Here is a 20,977-nt window from a genome sequence, read left to right on the forward strand (position 1 = left end):
CATGTTTATTGTATGCTTGGTCACTTTAAAGCATAGAAACAGTTTACATTGATTTTGCTACAGATGTCACTTTTTTCATAATGATCGTGAAAATTCTGTAACTATAATTTGGAATTAAGTTTTCTTTAAAGATACACATCTCTAAAACCTATCATGTGTAAAATATAAGTATTATCAGGTATAAGATGTAGCTATTTTTGGTAATATTCTTCTATGACTTGATTACCGACGCAGGGGATTATTACAAGGCATTCTCATGTCCAAGACACTCCTCTATGAGGTGATTTATGGATGTGGTCACCTTGGTCTTTCCTCTGGGGAGTTACATTCTGCGAGATAAATGCACACACAAATAACCACAAAACGTCACACTGACAGGTAAATACCTATACTAGTACTTCTTGGTGTAGATTGTTCCTTCTTAAACATTAACTTTGTGAATCCTCTTCACAAATCTGTGGAAGAGAAAAGGGTAGATGATATTATTCCAAGTTCACTAATGAAGATGTAACCTCAAATCACCCAAGGGCAGAGTCAGCAACTGAGAAATGCAGGATTTTACTTCATCCCAGTACACCAAGCTATACTTACAACTCAGGGGTGAGAATGGTTATTGCATGTCCCTGTTGAGATCAGTAACCAGAGGAAGCTTTTGATTTGAGTCAGAAGGAACAGGTGTAAGTTATCTTAATGGAGCCCAGGGTGTTGAACACTTCAGATGGAGGAAAGAGTATGAGCAAAAGGGCACGCGTGACACAGTGTAAGGGAACAACACGCTGACTGATGTATGAGGCACCTGGAGGGGAACAGGGGCAGAAGGGCACAGAAAAGAAGGCTGCATGTGTCAGATCTGAGCTATCAGGTGGAGCTTGGACACAGAGAATTAGCCCATGGAAACTGAGAATCACTGGAACCATGTCAGCAAGCCAGTGATGGGTCAAGTAGGTGATTTGGAGAAAGTAACTTGGAAGCATCTTGTTGACTTAGCCTGAAAGAATCTAACTGGAAATAGAGTGAATTGGGAATTAATGATGGTGGAGGGTAAGAAACTCCACTGAAATTAAATAGCAACTCAATGATAAGCCAATTTTATGTCTAGAGGGCTGCCATTTCCTAACCACCCCAGCTTTAAAACCTGCCAATCCTAGTTGGAGAGATTGGGTTTAACAAACATGTATCTTCCTTGCTTAAGTAAATAAGAAACTCAGTGGATAGATATATGATAGATGATGATAGATAGATAAATAGATAGATAGATAGATAGATATAGATAGATATTTCATGGTAACCTCTTCCTTTGACAAGTGGTGGTTCCACCAAATTCCTTTGAAGAGCCTCTCTTGGTCTCATTCCAAGAAACCTGAAACAAGAGGAGGACCAAGAGGGCCCCTTGATCTCCACAATTGATAAGCCTTTTGAACTGCTGCTCATGAGTCTCGAAACAGTGATATCAGATCTGACTTATTTCATGGAGCTTTTACTGTTGAATTTATTTTGTTATTCTACAACTTGTTTTAAAAAATAGGTTTTTGAATAAAGGAATTTGACCTTTTCTGGGGAGGTGCAATATTTGGTAAATATCGTCATGACTAATCTGATTCTTGTACTGCTTGTCTCACTTTTACTTTTTGTTCCTCTGTCTGCACCGAGTCCTGTCTTGTATGTTTGCATTTTTTTCTGTATCATGTCTGTTGAGTGAACAAGGGGTTGCTCTAAGGGGAGATGCAGGCATGGGCCAAATAAGCCTCCAATCAAGAGAATCCCACGGACTGATGTTTGGAATCTGCAAGAATAATAACCAATTTGTGCAAAGGTCAGTGATGTTTGGGTCTCCTCTTCCCCCCATACTACCAACCAAGTCTATGTGAGGACATTCCTTGTCTTATCAAATCCTGAAAGAAGATCACGTTGCTAACTACATATTCTGAAGTCAGTCTGCCAGGTTGTATATCATATGGCTTTTTGCTAGCCTGTATTCTTCAAAGACCCAAGACAGCATTCATTAGTTTAGACTTCTGACAGACTATAGCCTCATTCATGTTTGCCATGAGCTTGTCTTCATCAAAGCCATAACCTCCTCCAAAGGAACTCCTGTTTCCTATATTTGTCCTCTCAAAATAATCTCTGTGACCACCCTGATAACTGGCAATAGTTCATTAAAGAAGACCTAGAATTGCAACAGGCATTAAGTAGATGTTTTGGTATATAAAAGGTACATTTAAGAGGAACTCTAGAAAAGAGATAAAAAAATGAAACATAGTATGGTCAGCTTTCTCTGATTGGATGTGGAAGCATCAACAAAAAGAAAGACTCCAGGGGAGCCTCCCTTAAAAATTCTATAGGAAAACCAAGGAAAAAACTTCACTGCCACTGGAGCCTTCTGAAACCTACACTCTTGCATCTCTCTACCTCTGACTTTGTCTTCGCCACTCATTCATACCACTTCCATTCCTTCTGTTCCTCCTTCTGACTTTCTTAAAGTGCTACATTTTGCTCAAGATTTGCTTGTGTCTTTACTTTTAAATAGAAAAGAAAAATCACATTGAAAAACTTCCTCTTAAAATTTCTAGATCCAAAGCAGATGAATTTATACCCTGGTCTAGAAATGAGTTGAGGACTTTAAAGTTATTTCCCTAACTTTTAAAAGTATTGATGCCTGTTTCATGAAGACAGACATTAGTGACAGAATTCAGGATTTTGTTACATAATTATTGTTGTGGACTACTAGGTCTGTAGTTCCTTTCATTCTTAGGCCCTTGGAAGGGGAAAATGGTTAAAGCAACATTGTGGGAAATTCCAGGAGAGGGTTTAAATAATCTTACTGCACATAAATCAGAAAATGGTCTTAAGAGGGCTTTAGAAAAGGAAATGCATGATCTGAGGCCACTTCGGAAGTATTTCCCTTAAGTTCAGGTGGGGCAAAAACATAAAATTATAAACAAAATAAAGATGAATCAAAACAAAGGTGAGTATCTTTTAAAATAGGACAGAAATAGTTCAAACAATATTCTGGGGGGACTTCCCTCGTGGCACAGTGGTTAAGAATCTGCCTGCCAATGCAGGGGACACGGGTTCAAGCCCTGGTCTGGGAAGATCCCACATGCTGCAGAGCAACTAAACCCATGTGCCACGACTACTGAAGCCTGCACGCCTAGAGCCCGTGCTCTGCAACGAGAAGCCCACACACCGCAACGAAGAGTAGTCCCCGCTCGCCGCAACTAGAGAAAGCCCGTGTGCAGCAACGAAGACCCAATGCAGCCATAAATAAATAAATTAATTAATTAAAATAAAATAAACAATATTCTGGGGTACATAAAGAGTTGAATTGAAGAGAGATTTATTCCTCTTTAAATGAGGTTCAAATATTAAAAAGAGGCTTAAAAATGGAATTGGAGATTGTCAATTTAGAAGACTTTGAACATTTGGATGAATATCTTCAAAAAGACCTGGAAAGTATTTGCAAATCATTATCTGATAATATGTTAGTAATCAGAATACGTAAGAACTCCTAAAACTCAACAACAAAATGACAAACAACCCAAGTCAAAAATGAGCAAAAGACTTGAATAGAAATTTTCCAAAGAAGACATACAAATAGCCAATAAGCCCATGAACGAATGCTCAATATCACTAAACTTTAAGGAAATGGAAATCAAAGCACAGTGAGATACCACTTTACACTCACAGGATAGCCATTGTCCAAAATATAGAAAAAAACAAGTGTTCATGAGGATGTGGAGAAATTGGAACCCTTATGTATTGCTAATGAGAATGTAAATGGTTCAGCCGCTGTGGAAGACAGTATGGCAGTTCCTCAAAAAATTAAACAGAATCACCGTGTAATCCAGCAATTCCACTTCTAGTTATACGTCCAAAATAATTGACATCAGGGACTCAAACAGAAAACTGGACATCAGTGTTCACCAGAATTATTCATAATAACTAAAAGGTAGAAACAACCAAATATCCATCGATAGGTAGATGGATAAGCAAAATGTAGTATATACATACAATAGAACATCATTCAGCCTTAAAAAGGAATGAAGTTATAATGCATGCTACAACATGGATAAAACCTGAAAATATTATGCTAAGTGAAATAAGCCAGACACAAAAGGATAAATATTGTATTATTTGACTTATATGAGGTATCTAAAACAGTCAAATTCGTAGAGGCAGAATAAAAGAGGGGAGACTAGGGTTAGGAAGGAGGGGAATTATTCTTTAATGGACACAAAGTTTCCGTTCGGGATGATGAAAAATTTCTGGAAGTAGTGGTGATGGTTGTACAACAGTGTGAATGTATTTAATGACACTGAATTAAGCACTCAAAAAGGATTAAACTGATACATTTTAGGTCATATATATTTACCACAATTTTAAAAGAGAGAGAGAGAAAGTCCTAGAAAGTAAGCAAGCTAGGAAACAAAACAAATGTGTAGCATTCTATATAAAAAAAGCTGGATCCCAAAATAAAAACATGACCAAAAGACAGTTTAATTTTTTAAAACTAGGAGACTATGGATCAGGACACTTGTAGATAAAATAAGCACAAGGACTCCTGGAAGGACCAGTGTCCCATGTTGTCTAAGAAATAGAGAACAACTTTCAAAATCTTCCCAAAGATGCTCTGCCAATGGACACATCAGCACCCCCAGATTCCACGTCTGTATTCCCCAAATCCAGTGTTGAATTTGTACATAAGTGTAAAATAACATGCCTTTTTTTTTGTGGACATGAGTCCCTCTATAGCTACCATTTATTTTGATCACTGACGATTTAGAGTATCGATGATTTGTGTGTAGGTCTTAATTTATAAAAGCAGTGCAGTGACGACACGCAGAGGTCAATGACATTAGAAGTTTAATGTTACCCACAGTTCCCTTAGAAATGAGAGGCACGGCGTGCCATGCAGGCCACAATGGGAAGCATCAGAGTCGCTCAGGAGGGAGAAAGGAGAGAGGGGAAGGCATAGACCAGAGTCTTTACCGGAATCTCCAGGGGAAAGGCAAGGCAGGGAAGAGTAAACAGTTTAGGATTTGCTAGTTTTGATAATTCCAGCCAGCTTTGGGGCACACGAGCTATCCTTAGTTGTCTGATCCCTGGCCCTGGGTTGACTTAGGGCAGGGGAAATACCATCCTGGCGTCTGAGAGTCAGATAAAGGATGTGGCTGGGGGTATGGACTTGGGGTTAGTTGTTTCTATATGAAACACATAAGCTTTGTGAACTCAGAACTTATCTAACTTCCTTTATAGCTTTGCCTGAATTTGTAAGAAGAAGAGCAAATAGTAAAATTTAAATACAAGATGATGATTACATATTATATAGTATCATATGTCCGAGACAGTTTTACCTAGAACGACCACCTCTTTTTGAATCTGATGAGAACACGTAACACCCAGCCGCCCCCCTCTCATTCTCCCGAGACACACAAATTATAAATGGATAACTTACTCAAACTCCTGTAGATCAGAAAACCCACAGGACATTTAGCCTTCTTTGAAAAGAAAGGGAGCCAGCTCACCTTTCATATCCAGTCTACTTTCGATCTGACCTCTTTTACCTTTAGAACATGGCCCTTATTTGCCTGCCACTCATTTTCATTCCCAGGATTCTAGACAGGATTTCCCAAAGCATGTACTATGGAACACTGTGCCCCATGGAAAAAAACAAAGTTGTAAATAAATAATTTGGGAGGAACACTAATAAATGAATGAATGAATGAATGGGAGCCAGAAGTCAAGGGAGAATCATCCAGTTTGGTTTAAATACTCCTTGACTTTAACCCATGTGTTGTTTGCAGAGTCATAGCTGATTCCATGATGTGAAAATGCTGAAAACAGAAGAGATGACCTCATAATAGAAAGTACATACAATTTGATCTCTCCCATGGTGGTGGAAGGATTAAGAATCATTCATTTGACGTGCAAGCTAAAACCCATTAACGTACTATTTCTTGTCAGTAAAAGTAATATGATCATGAATGTAAAACATTTCCTCAAATGTTATTCAAAGTTAATTTCAATTTTAATAATAACCACTCTTTCCTGATCTTTAGATGATTCATAATAACTGATTATGCGATATAGGAACCACTGAGTTGTCTCTTCTGTATTGGCATAATTTAAGAGACAGTAAAAGCACTTAATAATTTCAAATGTTTCTTTAATATCCTAGTTAACATTCTTCTTGCTAATGAGCTGTTTTTAAGTTGCATTACTCCTTAGAGAATATGCTTAAATATAGTCCTCCTTCAAACTCTATCATAACAGTTTGCTAATTAAAAATAGAGAATAAGTTATTCCTAAAGCTATCGACAGAGTAGCAACTACAGAGTTTGAACAGAAATAAAAAGATACTACATAATTCCTATCTATCGCAGGTTTACCTTTTTTGAGACCCAAATCATGGTTGATACTGAGTGCAAAACTAAGCATGATGGGGTCTTTATGATTGATGTAATCGGAGGACACAATCTCTGAGGAAATCAACAACCACCACTATGCATAAGCTGTACATTTCAGAGACATGGTATATACTTAAGGCTGCATCAGTAGGTTTCCCAAGAACAATTAACACACTCCAATGGGGTATTGATAACGGTGTGTGCAAGGTTAAAATAGAACCAAAACGACGTTCTAACACCCCAAATTTAGCAATTGTAACGCTGTGACCCACCGTAGGTGTATGTCGAGGGGGGAGAGAAGCTTCCAGAACCCAACGAGAGAGTTGTAGCTACAGAAAAAGGTCATCCATAAGAAGCAGTGCCCTTCAGTGAAGGACCACACCCATTGTCCACCCATGGTCCAGTAGGCAGTGAACTGGGGTTAAATATTCAAACTTTCTTTTCCTCCCAAGCTATGATCTGCTCCTAGGACCTCTCATTGCACAAGTTCAGCTGGAATCCTGGGGACAAAGGAACCAACTGAAGCAGTGCATAAAGGCACAGGACAGTGGAGACAGGTGGAGAACAGATCTGGAGGAGCAGATAGAGAATATCCAGCACGCGAGCTTTGCTGCTCTTCACGTCTAGCGGAATTCTTCTTCCCTTCAAAGGGCAACAAGAACATTACCTTTCCACGAAGCCTGTCCTCTTTCAAGCAACAGCTACTCTTGGAGCCCTTTATACTGACCACACTGTATTGTTTCTCTCCTGCAGAGCTGCTCAGTGTGACCTCCTCGTGAACAGAGACACTGTCTTATTAATCAGTGTCTTCCCAGCACCTGGCAGGATACCTGGCATAAAGTGTGTATAAGAAAGGTTTGTTGATTGAATAAATGTGTACTTTATTGGCACAATAAAACTGTTTGGTATTAGTTAATATTATGAAAGGACTTTTCATTCAGTGGGGAAATTATAACTACAGTGGAACCCGGTTCTTCCAGAAATGCCCCTAGTGCTGTGTTCACTTCAGTAACAATCTTATTTTTCCCCACTAAGGCCGATTTCACGGAGTCTTCAGAATACTGCATTTCCCTGTCATTCATTACTACCATATGCCCTCAATCAGAGTCAATATCCTAATGAAATTTATCCATCACGGAGAAACTCCAAGCTTCCTGTCTTCCCCTAAATCCTGTGCTCTGCCCTGATGGTCCTTTGATCCTGGTCCCCTGAGTCATCTCCAAACACAGAGCAAGTGCCTTCAGTGGTCACCGAATTCATTTTGACTAGTCTCTCTGAATCAAACTAAGACCGAGGGAAGGTTTTCTAACAAATTCCCTAAACAAACAATTTAAGAATCCAGTCCCTTTTCCTCACCTTCAACTCCAGCAGTTTTTCCAGCTGAGCTCTGCCCTCATTGACTGGGTCTCAGGGCTCCCCTTTCCCTTCCCAAGTTTTGTCCGGAGAATTCCAAATCCCTCTCTCTGAGTGTGTCTCTGGAGGCCTTCTCATGAATTGAAGTGGCTTTCTTATCAAAATATTTCTTCCAGACAAATACAGCACAAAGCTCAGTCTATTGTAATCAACAATGAATATTAATTTGCAGAAGAAATAATAGCTAACATTTATCTAGAGCCAGCTCTCCTTTTAAATGAACTCATTTAGTCCTCACTAACAACCTTATGCAATGGCTGCGATTATTCACCCCACTTTATGGGATGAGAAACTGAACATAATCAATTTGGCTTGACCCAGCCTGAATAAATCACCAGCAAGTGGAGTGGGGGACCTCGTGTGCTTTGTCCTAATCAAGACAATTCCAGCTGCCGGCTCGTGAATATCCACGCTGCACTGGTGAAGTGTACTTAATGCTGAGGAATAAATAGAAACATCTCATTTGCAGGTATCAGAGCATAGTGGCCAGGAGCACTGACTGGGGGGCCGGCCTGCCTGGGTGCAGATCCTGGGCCCGCCCTCATGAGCCATGTGACTCCGGAAAAGTTACTTAAGCTCTTGGAGCTTCAATTTTCTGATCTGAGGGGTAGGGTAATAATGGGACATACCGCAGTAGGCATGGTTTAAGGATGAAATTAGCTTAGGTGGCTTAACGTTGAGAAGCAACATACGGGCTGGTACACTGCCATTTCCAGTTAGATTTTATTGCCCAAACACGTATATAACATTTACTATCTGTTTGTTGAATGCCAAAGTGATGGTATAGCTTCAGACTAATAATAAAATTTCTCAAACTTTCATATTTTAGGAGTCTGTAATATTTTACACAGAGAGGGGGAAATTGGGGCCTGCCCGCTGGGTTTTAGAGGACACAGGGACCTTATGAGGGAAAGGTTTCAAGATCCACAATGAGAGCATGTGAGGCATGGGATGAATGGGCTAGGGAGAAAGAGGAGCTAGAAACTTCAATGCTGGAAGTTTATTACTCTTCCTAGTAGAAAAACAGGTAAAAAAAATAATAATTTGTAATAGTAATTGAGCATTTCTAGGTGTCAAACAGTGTGCTTGGAGGTTTACAGGCGTTAGCTCATGTAATCCTGCTAATGACGTTATGATCAAGTAATAATTTCATACTCATCTTCTAGATAACGAAACAAAGACAGATGTTAAGTAAGCATGTCAGAATTATAGAGCTAGTAAGAAAGAAAGAAAGAAAGAAAGAAAGAAAGAAAGAAAGAAAGAAAGAAAGAAAGAAAGAAAGAAAGAAGAAAGAAGAAAGAAAGAAAGAAAGAAAGAAAGAAAGAGAAAGAAAGAAAAGAGAGAAAGAAGAGAAAGAAAGGAGGGAGGGAGGAAGGAAGGAAGGTCCATTCGTTTCCCAGGCTGCTGCACTTGCCATCTTACCACTGCTCCTTGCTGTTCACTGGGCTCTATTACACCCCCAGACAGCTCCAAAGTGAAACAACACCACCAGGCGCCACCCTGCTTTTATTTAAAATGCATTCCATCCATTGCAGGCTAACCACGTTTCACTTTGCTCCTTTGCCAAGAGAATCCACGGCCCTGAGCACTTGCACCGGGTGTGAAAGGAATTCAGGGAAGCACAAAAGCCAATGCGCATGAGCGGGCAGTTTGCTCCGGGGGTCCAGCCCCCTCTCAGCCCCCCAGTAGGGTCCTTTCATTCCATTCACACCCATGGTGTTTGAGTTTGAAAATGGGAGGGGAGAGGGGATATTTTGCTGAGGGGAGACTAAACTGAGAAGAGGAGAACTTTGAGGGGTCAAGGGACACCTGCTTGCTGAGGTCCCTGGAGCTGGTTTAAGCCTCCCAACAAGAGAGGATTCAGACGCTCCAGATTGCCTACCTGGCTGAAGAGCTTCGTCACCTGGGATGCTGAGCCGCTGACCTTGTGTCCAGAGTCACAAAGTAAAGCACCTTGTTGCGGGGAGACCCCTCCTGCCTCCCGGCTTCTTCTCCCCACCAGCCTGCAGCCTGGAGGTCCGGTAGCTCTGAGACAGAGACTGGGACAGCAGGGGGTCTTCCAGGGGTTTTGCAGGCAGAGCCGGTGGGACAGCACGGGGCGGGGTGCGGGGGGTTGCCAAGAGAGGAGGACAAAGGTACAGGATTGTGAGGGCACATGGGGCACCCTCGAAGGTCTTTCAAAAATCAATGGGGTGGAAGGGATCCTTGCGGCAAAGGACTGATGTTCCATCATTAACATGCTAGGGACTTGGCAACCCAAAGACTGCCACCCACGGAATTATTTCACACAACACGCTGCTGTCCCAGACCCAGTTCTGGTCATCTTCCAGCTGAGATGGTTTACGCCTTTCATACAGATGGACCTCAGCTTCTCCTAATTATCTGCATCTTCTTAGCACCGCTCACAATTGCAGAAGGATGTTACAAAGATTTTTTTAAAAGATGATCCCCTTTAGCACTAGAGAAGGTACTTGGAAAACAGATGGAAATACAAATTGGGGTAACCTTTCTAAAGGGCAATTTTGTAATCAAAAGCCTCAGATACCTGCCTAACTTTGACCGTAATTTCATTTACAGGAAATATCCTAAGACGTACTTACAAAAATAGTCATCACAGCCTTGTTTGTAATGACAGTTGGAAACTACCTAACTTCCCCCAAATAGGGGTTGAACATTCCTGACAGGGAAAAAAAGGAGCCACTTAACACGATGAAGAAGCAGACAGCTTGTTTCCTGGAACATATTCATGCACAGTGTTAAGAGAGGGGAAATGGTTTGAATGGTATTCAAGTCTGTATTTATAAAAACATTTGTATATTCCTAATAAAATGAACATAAAGTGATAGCAGTCATCTCTGGATGACAGGTTTATATAGCAGGTACTGTTTTTTATCCACATATTCACCCTCCTGCCCTTCTTCCCAAGAGAATCCTTCCTTTGTTTAGAATTGCAGTGTACCAGGTAAAGAAGGATAATTTCCAACCTCCCCTGCACCTGGAGGTTTAACCAGACGAGATGGCGCGGCCGTCTGACAACAGTTCTTAGGAATATTTTGCTGCTCTACAGCAGGACCACCCTTTCCTCCTCATCCCCTCTTACCTTCTTCCTGTCTGGAGTAGAGATAACACTTGGAGTTGCAGGAGGGCAAAGACCCCTTGCTAAGAAGAGTAGAAACACTTTGAATAGAGTTGCTATAAACATTTGTGCACAGGTATTTGTGTGAATATAAAATTCACTTCTGTAGGAGTGCAATCGCTGAGTCATATATGTTATATATATGTATATAGATACACACCTATATATATGATTTATAGAAAATGATCAGTTCTCCAAAGAAGCTGTACCATTTTGCATGCACATATCACAATCGTTTATCAAGGAATGAGGTTGGATCTGCCGATTGCTAGTCTGAAGACCTTTCTTCGAAGTTACCGTCTGCCAAATTAATGTGCAATTGTTCATATTTACTCTATGTTCTCAATATGTTCATATTTTCTCTAATATAACTCAATATGTTCATATTTACTCTAATATAACTCAGTTATGAATGAACATCATAAACGTTGCTATTATTGTCTTAACATTGTCATTATTTTAGTATGCTTCTACATATAGGTGTCAGCACCTTCTCCTCCCTTAAATCTGTGACTTAGAATCATTTCTATCTTGTCCAAGTTCGAGAAGTGCAATGAGACATACTACAAGTAGGTGCCATGAAGGCTCTACAGCCAGCAGCAAGTGGAAACATGGTGAGATTTTTTTAGACGCTGTAAAGGTTGGTAATTAAAGTTTCTAAAACCTCAAATCATGGCTTCCAATTTTAGAAGCTTTCTCTCCTTGAAAGCACTTAAAGTATCTTATCTCCCTAGAGGATGCTATAACCTTATATTTTCCATTTCTCATCAATGCATAATCGCCATGAACCCAACAGTGATTTTTCACAGAGGCTTGACACTAAAGGTACTGAAATTCTCTCTAGGCATGACCTTGAGCAGTTCAAAACCATAACATAGAACCTCTGTCTCTTTAAGAAGTTACCTCTATTTTCTAGTAAGTACTTTGATTACTTTGGGCTAACGTGGAGAAAATATACATGGTGTAAGTTCAAGATCTTCTTATGAATAAGAGCCATTTTAAACACTGCTTGTCTCTAATGATACAGCAGAGGGAACTGACCGAACAAACAGTCTTGAAAAATGTTACAATTATCTTTTTAAAAGATCAAAAGGCTTAAATGCCTGAAAGAGGAAGCATGTTTCTATAGAAAGAGACATTTTAAGTGATGTGTGTTAACATTTAGGGTAAGCTAACTGAGTGAAAGAATAGATCTCAAGTTGCATAATGGCTCAAACACCGTAAGAGTTTGGTTCTTGTGTACATACATTATCCTGGTCAATGAGGCCAGGAGCCGAGGCAGGCGGGGGTAGGGGCATGAATTATTGATATATTGGTATATCAGCAATTAATTATCCTGAGTCCTTTGAGGGTCCCCAGTGGCAATGCCAATGTCTTAGCTTACACACAACTCCCAAGGACTCACGGACACCTCCAGTCAGCACTGAGAGACTCACCCTGGAAGTGAGTATCCTTTTCCGTTGCTCACAGCCCATTGGTCAGAATCTTTACCCGATTCACTTAAAGGCACTAGGATAGGGAAATGAAGTCTCTCTCTGCATAGCCACTTCCCAGGGAAAACTCTGGCCTATAATTGGGGGACACCAATCTTTTATGGACAGTTAGCTCTCTTTGACAAACTATTGTTCCAGAATCTGTCATTTGTTTTATTGATTTATAGAATACCGGGACATTGAGATATGTCTTGGATATTTTTCCCTAAATCTTTTCCTCTTTATTTTCCCTGAGTGTGTCTAATCCTTTTAGTTCTATCAACTGCATTAAATCTAAGCAAGATAGTATAAGCTGGTATCCGACAGTGCTTTTGAGTATTAATATACAGACGTAGCTGTATATTAAATCTTTTCATTGTTTTTGTCATGACTTCTATTTTGTATTTCATAGCTGTGGTTCATTTTGTCTTATTTCCTCAGTTCTATCTTCTAATTACTGTCTTCTCAACAGTCATATCTAATTTACCATTTACCCTTCTTTTGAGATCTTTTTCAATGATTATAGGGTTTTTTTTCAGAATTTTGATGGATTTTCTGAATTTCCATTTTCTTTGTGCATCATGCCCTATTCTTGGCTTATAGACTCTACCATTTCTCTTATCTTTTCAAACATCTTAAACATACTTATTTTCAAATCATTTTATAAGATTTGAAGTAGCCCCAAACTAGAAATAACCCAAATGGTCATCAACTAATGGCAGTGTCTGAATATCTCTCAAGGTGGGATCTTCTCTTACGGGCCCATATTCTTTCCTTACCTTGTGTGAGAACTGTTTCAGGGAGACACACGTTGCCCCCTGGTGTGGAGAATTTATAATGAAACTTTACATTTGTCTCTGTCTGGTCCACAATATTTTATCAGTTTCTAGACTAAATTTTTTCCATTGGCATTACTGAAATATATAAATAACACAAAATAAATTTTAAGGGTAAACTTTCATCATTGTTGACAAATATATACATTCTTTTAACCATTAGAGTCATTTATATCACCCTAAAATGTCCCTCTAGCTCCCTTAGAAAGAAGGAGCTCCCTTCCCACCACAGCCCAGACAACCCCAAATCTGTTTTCTGAAGCAACAAGGATATACTATAGAGCACAGGAAATTATAGCCATTATTTTCTCATAACTTTTAATGGGGTATAATCCATAAAAATACTGAATCACTAAGCTGCACACCTGAAACTAATATAATATTGTAAATCAACTATACTTCAATAAAAATAAAATCTGTTTTCTATTACTATGATTTTGCCTTTTCTAGAATTTCATATCAACAGACTCATAGATCACGTAATGTTTTTGTGTGTAGGGCTTGTTTCACTTAATATCATGCTCCTGAGATTCATATATGTTGGTGTGTATCAGCAGTTTATTCCATTTCGTTACTAAGCAGAATTCCACTTTATGAATATACCACAATTTATCGTTCACTAGTTGCTGGACATTTGGGCTGTTTTTACCATTTTGCTACTGTGAACAAAGCTGCTATGAATTTTGCATACAAATATTTGTGTCATATTTTCTTCTTTGCATGCTTGGTGTTAATGGATGCTGAAAATTGCAAATTTGTGTTGTTTAATGTTGAACTTTATTTTATTCCTGTATAGAGTATTGGGACTTCTTCTGATGACCAATTATGTTTTATTTCAATTGCTTTGATCTTTTTAAGATTTGCTTTTAAGTTTGTTAAAGTATGAGCAGATTTTATCATGATAGACTACCCTTCAACATTTATTTCTATATTAGATTTTTGCACATCACACAGGCTGTGGGTTCTTCATTGTCATGGGCTACTCTTTTCCAACCATAGCCCAGAACTAGTTCTCACATGGGCCTGGGATTCCTAAGTAGTGAGCACAGGTTGTTCATCCTTATGTCATGGATGGGCCTGACTTCCCAGTTCCTGACCCTATATCACAAGGTCAATTCTAGTTTGCTCCAGCACAAAGAATACCATCCTTGCAAAGGTATTACCTGGGTCCATGGTGCCCTACTTCTCTACAAGAAGGTCTATAACCTCAAGCCTAATTTGCACAACCTTCTGCTTTAATAGAGCGTTTAGTTTAAGAGACAGCAGGCTTTATGGCAGAACTTTCTGGATGGGAAACCCTTAAGTATCACAGCTTTTTCTGTAAATGTATTCTATTTCCCTAGAGACACTCTTTGACTACGGGCAGAATGGGTAGCATAGAAATAGGGGACATGGTAAGCACTGGTTACAGTACTTTACAGGTGATATAAGAGCAATGCAGACCTGCTTTTCCAAAAGAAATAGTTTCCCTCTTCAAAACACATATAATCGTTAAAGGGAGAATCCAATGTAATGGAACAAACATAATGATTGTCTTCTCAAGACAAAACTGGCAATATTCTCTCTAATGAATCCATTTGTGAGTTACATGTGTTAACTTGCTTTTGTTTTAGGCTATCAAAATTTTGTAAATGACAATGCCCAGTTATGGCAGTAGAGATGTAGGATTGAGACGTGCCGGATATTTTCCCTACTCCCTTCCTCTCCGTTGTTTCCACGCATCTAATCCTTTTCGTTCCATTAGCCACAGTAAGCTGGGCAAGGACAGTGGGCTGCCACCCCTCAGGTACTAGAAACAGATTCAAAGGGCATTTCCACCTGGGCTGGGTAACATCTCATTGTCTCACAAAGGATCACCTTCACAAGCCCAAGAAACTTCTTATACTGTTCGATAATAGGGTTGATTGTTACCTAGGTCCCATTTTCATTTTATTACACTCTTGAAAATTGTTTTCTGAAAAGCTCCCAGAAAATAACCTGACCACATTGTAAAGTTCACAGTGATGGGTTTTAAGATAAACAGGACGGCTGGCTGTTTTCTAAGCACTGAGAGCTCACCCTGGTGAGCGTCCTGGTCTCCAGGCCCGGCAACCTGACATTTGCTGACTGCCAAGGACCGAGGGCCCAACACAAGCCCAGCCCCTGCCCAAGGGGCCTTCCGTGTTCTCAGCACACCCATCTTCCCTCCTTCTTTCTCTCCCTCCCCATCACAAAGCCGTTTTCCTCTAGCTGTGCCGCGTTTGCTGCCTCCGGGTCTATGAAAGGACCATCCCTTCCCGGTGATGTCTTCCGGGCGCCGATTCTTCCCAGGGCAGCCGTGTGGTTGGGGGTTTGGACGGTACCTGCGGCCCTGGCCATGGGTGAGAGCTCGGAAGAAGCCGGTCTCTCTATGCCTCGCCGTACCAGCTCCACTCTTAACTGTTCTAACTGTGCTTCACATAAATTTATTTTAAAAAGAAAGGAGCTGCACGATTTAAAACAAACCAAAAAATAAGGCCACTCATTTTGCGTTGTTTGTGGTTTTGACAAAGGCTCCCAGAGCCGTCCGTGGCGGGCCCCTCCGATCTTTCTAACTTCTCTCTCCTCTCACCTTGCTCCGCAGAAACGCTCCGTCCCGTCAAACTCCTTCCTTCCTCCCGGCCTCACTGCAAAGTGCCCCAGGCGTCCTCTCCTCCTTTCACCAGCTAATACTCGCTGCTTTGCCCAGACGTACCCCTGCCGATTGTCACACCTGCCCTTCCTCTGCTCAGTCCCCGCCTGCTGGGAAGGCGGCCGCGGGGCCCCATCTCTCAGGAGTCCCCCCCTCCCTGGTCCCGGCAACTTCACAGCGGAGCCCGACGCCTCTCCTCCTTCAAGGCGCCCGGGGCTGTGAGCATCGCTCTGACCGCCCCTCGCCGCTCCTGTGCCCGCAGCAGCCGCAGAGTGGCCTGCTCGCCGGGGCCAGCAGTCACCCCAGCTCCACGAATTCCAGTGCTGCATAACTTTAGACAAAGATGTGCACTTTCAGGAAGGCATCTTCCGATGGGATTGCTCCTAGGAAGGAGTCGGTTTGTGTTTAAATTCGGCTGCTGTAAACGGGATGCTTTTACTGAGTTACGTTTATCCGAGCAGGTGCCGGTCCCTCCCCAGGGACGAGGCGCTTGGACGCCGTCGGTCGACCTGATCTGGCGCGCGGTCCCCCTCTTGTGAGGACAGGGACCTAGGGATGAACGGGAGGAGGAAGAAGAAAGGAGAAGAGCGCCGAATCTGGGCATCTCCCGATGAACGCCGATCGCACCTCGGTGCGCGCAGTCGTGAAACTTGCTGAGGTGCCCGACGCCGCCGTCCTGCCGGCCGTCCTCAACCCAGGCGTTTCCCACGTGGTGCGGGCGTCTCTGAAGGGGTTTCCAGGCCCTCCCACTGCACGCGCCGTGGCCGTGCTGTCGTGATCACGCACGAACCGGCCCGCACTCCTTCCGCCACCTGCGCCCGGCGATGCGCGGCTGTCCTCCCGTGCGTCCGGAGCGCGCTCGCGCCCGTTTCTATTCACGTCTGGTTTCCCGGTGAACGTTCTCTGGCCCGGGTACCTTCGCGAGCGGGACGGGCAGCAGGTGGGCTGGAGCAGATGCGCTCCCGTAGCTGAGGGACACCTGCGCGCTCAGCGCTTCGCCCTCGCCTGCCCTCAGGTGCTCCGCAGGTGCTCGGCCCGCGGCCACCTGCACCCCAGGGTCTCGGGAGCCCCGGGCCGGGTCCAAGGGCAGGACGCCCACCCGTGGCCACACCGCAGGAAGGGGCCCCGTTCTCCTCACCTGGGACCACTGCCCTCCCTGAGATCGGCACCTCCTGCTGCCTCTGCTTGCACTTGCTACCACTCGACACCCCCCCACCCCGGGAGAAAGCCAGTGGTCCCGCCCAGGGCACTGCTCTGGTTCTCAAGGCCCAGGGCTCAGGGGACGGAGAGCTCTGGGCCCGCACAGAGCGGGGGAGACAGTGTTCTCCCCAACTCATGCCGCTTCTCATCACCACACCAAAGCTGTGCTCCCCAAGACGCCCCAAGATGCCTGCCTTCTCTTTAAAACCCTTCAAAAGCACATAAACACTCACAAAAGTAGTTTCACCCAAGAGCCAGCTGTTTCTCTGGGCGGCGGCCTCTGTTCTGGCTGAGGCTGCTCTGAGATTCCAGGCTGAGAAGCCCCGGCCCTGCCCTCCCTCCCCCCACCCGCTGACCCCATCACGCCTCAGCCCTCCTCACTGCGGGGCTCTCAGAGTCTCTGCCCGCCTCATCCTGTGCTCAACTCGGGGGCCCCCTTGCTTCTCACCACAGCAGGCCCGGGACCTTCGCGACTCCCCTATACATCCGGGGAGAGCACGGGGACCTCTGTGTCACCCGGTCACACCGGACGCCGGGAAGACTCGGTTTCCTGTGCTGGCTTCCTCCTCACTCACAGCTTGGCTGGAGCACTAAGACTCACGGCCCAGCCTCAGTTCAAAGGGGACAGGAAGCGAGGAAAACAAACAAACAAACAAACAGGAAGACTGGCGTCAGAAATGCAAACTAAGTCATTTCAAAAGTGTTATCCTGGTTCACGTTCCAATCAGAGCGACACCTGAGCCCCTTTCCAGGCACAGGATTGGGGCTTTCACCCACTTTCCTACGTTGATCTCCCATCACCGGCTGTGGTGGGTTCTCCACTCTCCTTCCAAAGAAATCTCATCGCCCAGGTTCTGGTCACATGTCTAGGCCCTTCGCTTGGATGCCTCGGCCGGATTGGCGAGAGGCTCTGCCACGCGAAGCTGGTGCTGCCCCCGGTCTTCAAGCTGGGTCTGGACCTGGCTCTGTCCTCCTCGGGGGACAGTATCGTCAGGGCAGTGGGCAGCCGCTTTGCTGTCAAATGTCTAGACTTTCAATTCTTTTGTGAGTGGCTCTCCTTTGGAGTGAATCACAATAGCTAAAAAGACATGTTTACATTTAGATCTGTTTTCTACAAAGTTTTCTTTTTCTGCTGCTCTCAAACACCAGAATCTGGCCAAGGCTACTTTGTAGTTATGTGAGTCTGTGCAAGTAAGACCCCACCAAGTGGCTTCAGAGTCCCTCCTGTGGGTGCAGCTAGCATGTCTCCATTCCAGCCGACTTCACTTGTTCATGGATTGCCTCTTACCTGGAGCTCCCTCCACACAGGGGAACACTTCTGGGAAATTCCAGGACGCAGGCTGTCTGAATTTTGGTATTTTACAACTTTTCCATATCCTGATTTTCATAAAACTTCTGAAAAAACTGAAGCAGTGAAAAATCAAACCGAAAGATCAAATGAGAAAACATGAAATACCCGGGTCATAAAATATATTTTCTGTAGCAGGTTTTTCTCAAGTTCTCAAGCAGCCTGTGTGGTGTCATGATGACCTTGGTCTCCACTTTCTGAAGTTCAGAGGTTGGATTTTTGTTGTTTTTTACCCCTTAGGGCTTCCCATCATCATTTCTCTTGACAAAAGAAAAATAGACCAGAAACAAATAAAATATTCAAAACTAACTGTCTTTTAAAAACTTGTTACTTTCTCTGGTTATCTCAAGGTCAAGGAGCCCAAGGTAACTAGCAATCTTGACTACTGACCACGAAAAATCTATCTTTTCCATAATTCTTGAAAATATTAAAGTACCTCACACTCTTTGTTTACATAATACATACTAATCATGAGAATATCGCCTTAGAGGTACAGAAAGCCTTCTTTCCAAGAGCTGTAAGAATATCATGTGTCTGAGCAAGTCCTTCCATTATACCGTGAAGAGAGGATACAGGTTGTTCTATATCCACAGAACAGAGCAATCAAGAATCTAAATGTTCCCTTCCTGTTGGCACCTCTACCATGGATAATCATTACTTGCCTGTGTTTTGTCGACCCTTGAGCAATCCCCTAAATGTGCATCTGACCAGCCAGATTCTCTGTTTCCCTGCAACGGATACATCTCTCTTCTGATAATCACTTGGCCTGAAAGCACATTTCCCCTCTTCAAATGCTGTGGGTTTTTTTTTCTTTTTAACTGTATAACATCCTAGTTGCCCCAAGGAGTGTTCAATAAAGTACCACTCGTTCAAATATTATTCACATTATCCTTCCATTTACAATAAAAGCAATAATAGTAATGACATGTTTGTTCAACGCTTTGTATGCGGCCAGGCCTTTTGCTATGTGCTTTGTTTGTGTTAACTCAATGAATCATCAAAAGGACCTTTCAATACAGGCAGATCTCTGAAATGTGGATTAGATTCCAGACCATTGCAGTCAAGTGAATATCCCAATAAAGCCAGTCTTATGAATTTTTTGGTGTCTCAGTGCATATAAAAGTTATGCTTATACTATACTGTAGTCTATTAAGTGTGTGATAGCATTATGTCTAAATAAATACATACCTTTATTAAAAAGTACTTTATTGCTAAAAAACGCTAACTATCATCTGAGCTTTCAGTGAATTATAATTTTTTGCTGGTGGAAGGTTTGAGAATTACCAAAATGTGACACAGACACGCCAAGTGAGCAAATGCTATTGGAAAAATGGCGCCAAGAGACTTGCTCTGTGCAGGGTTGCCACAAACCTTCAGTTTGTAAAAAACGCAATATCTATGAAGTGCCATAAAACAAGGTGGATTGATGCTCTTGTTATCTCCATTTACAGATGAGACACTGAGGCAGCCCCAAGGTCGCAGCCATAAGGACAGAGTCACTGTTTGAACCCAGCCCAACACCGCCTCCCTGTCATCAGGGATCCAAAGGCACAGCTGTCTTAGCCAACTCTGTTTTCCCATTTTCCAGCACAGACCTCGTGCCTAGTGGTCCAGAGATGGAGTATCATGGAGAGAATGGAGCACATGCTTCATCCCCTCACGTGCATATGTCATGTGGTTTTCTAAAATATGAGTGATTTTCTAAAATGTGATCAGGTAAAGAATTCAACTGCATGTAAGACTCCTTTCTCTTTCCATCCTGATTCCCCACCCCCCTATCACATTTCCCCTTCTATTAGGGGGCACTGGAGTGGCTGTGGGCATTTCTGGGAGGGTTTGTGGGGAAACTGAGGTGGGGAATACATTCAGCTGGACTTCGGGAAGAGTGTGCATTGATTTGCAGTCACCTCCATGTAAAGTGATGTTATTGCAGCGTCTTGTTGTCGATGTGGGAGCACTCAACCTCCCTCCGTCATGTCATCCACGTGCTGACACAAAGATGTGGCATCGGAGGGCCTGTCCTGCAATGCACAGCCCCCAAGTCTGCGAATAGTGAAGAAAGATTTGGAAACACAGAGCCATAAGCTGGTCTGCGTAGGTAATCATCCTACTCCCTTAGCTTGCACATGAAGGAAAGTTGGTAGAGATGTTCCAGATGTTGACAAAAATCCTAAAATTTTACATGCGGTTACACATAACAGGGTAATCAACCTTGATTAATAATTATTTTCTATTCTCTCAGTAGAATAGTTTTTGTCTGGCAGTTAACACACATGCTCTGTTACTTTTCTTCAATTTATTACATATGTAGTTTCTGTTGTAATTTTTTTGTTTGAAGTTTGTACAGATTTCTTTTCTAAATCTGAATGAACATTAATTTTCATCCTTAACTTCATAGTCTGAATTTTGTATTCCTTTTCTTTCAAAGACACTCAAATTACATAAGCTCCAGATGCTTTCAAGTGGGATCTATCCTGAATATGTCCTACAAAATGCATGTGTCGCAAAGAGTTAG

At 42.6% G+C, this 20,977-nt stretch overlaps 1 protein-coding gene across 1 annotated transcript in view; it reads right to left on the bottom strand.

The window, feature by feature from the left end:
* Window positions 1–224: 224 nt before the first annotated feature.
* The window catches only part of SEMA5A (semaphorin 5A), a 506,976-nt gene continuing 486,223 nt past the window's right edge, over window positions 225–20,977 (bottom strand). The window contains exon 23 of the mRNA XM_082382606.1: window positions 225–455. Coding sequence (XP_082238732.1) covers window positions 429–455 — 27 coding nt within the window. The 3' untranslated portion in view covers window positions 225–428. The remainder of the gene's footprint in view (window positions 456–20,977) is intronic.

Source organism: Balaenoptera borealis, assembly GCF_965194805.1.
Source record: "Balaenoptera borealis genome assembly, chromosome: 2".
Taxonomy (NCBI): Eukaryota; Metazoa; Chordata; class Mammalia; order Artiodactyla; family Balaenopteridae; genus Balaenoptera; species Balaenoptera borealis.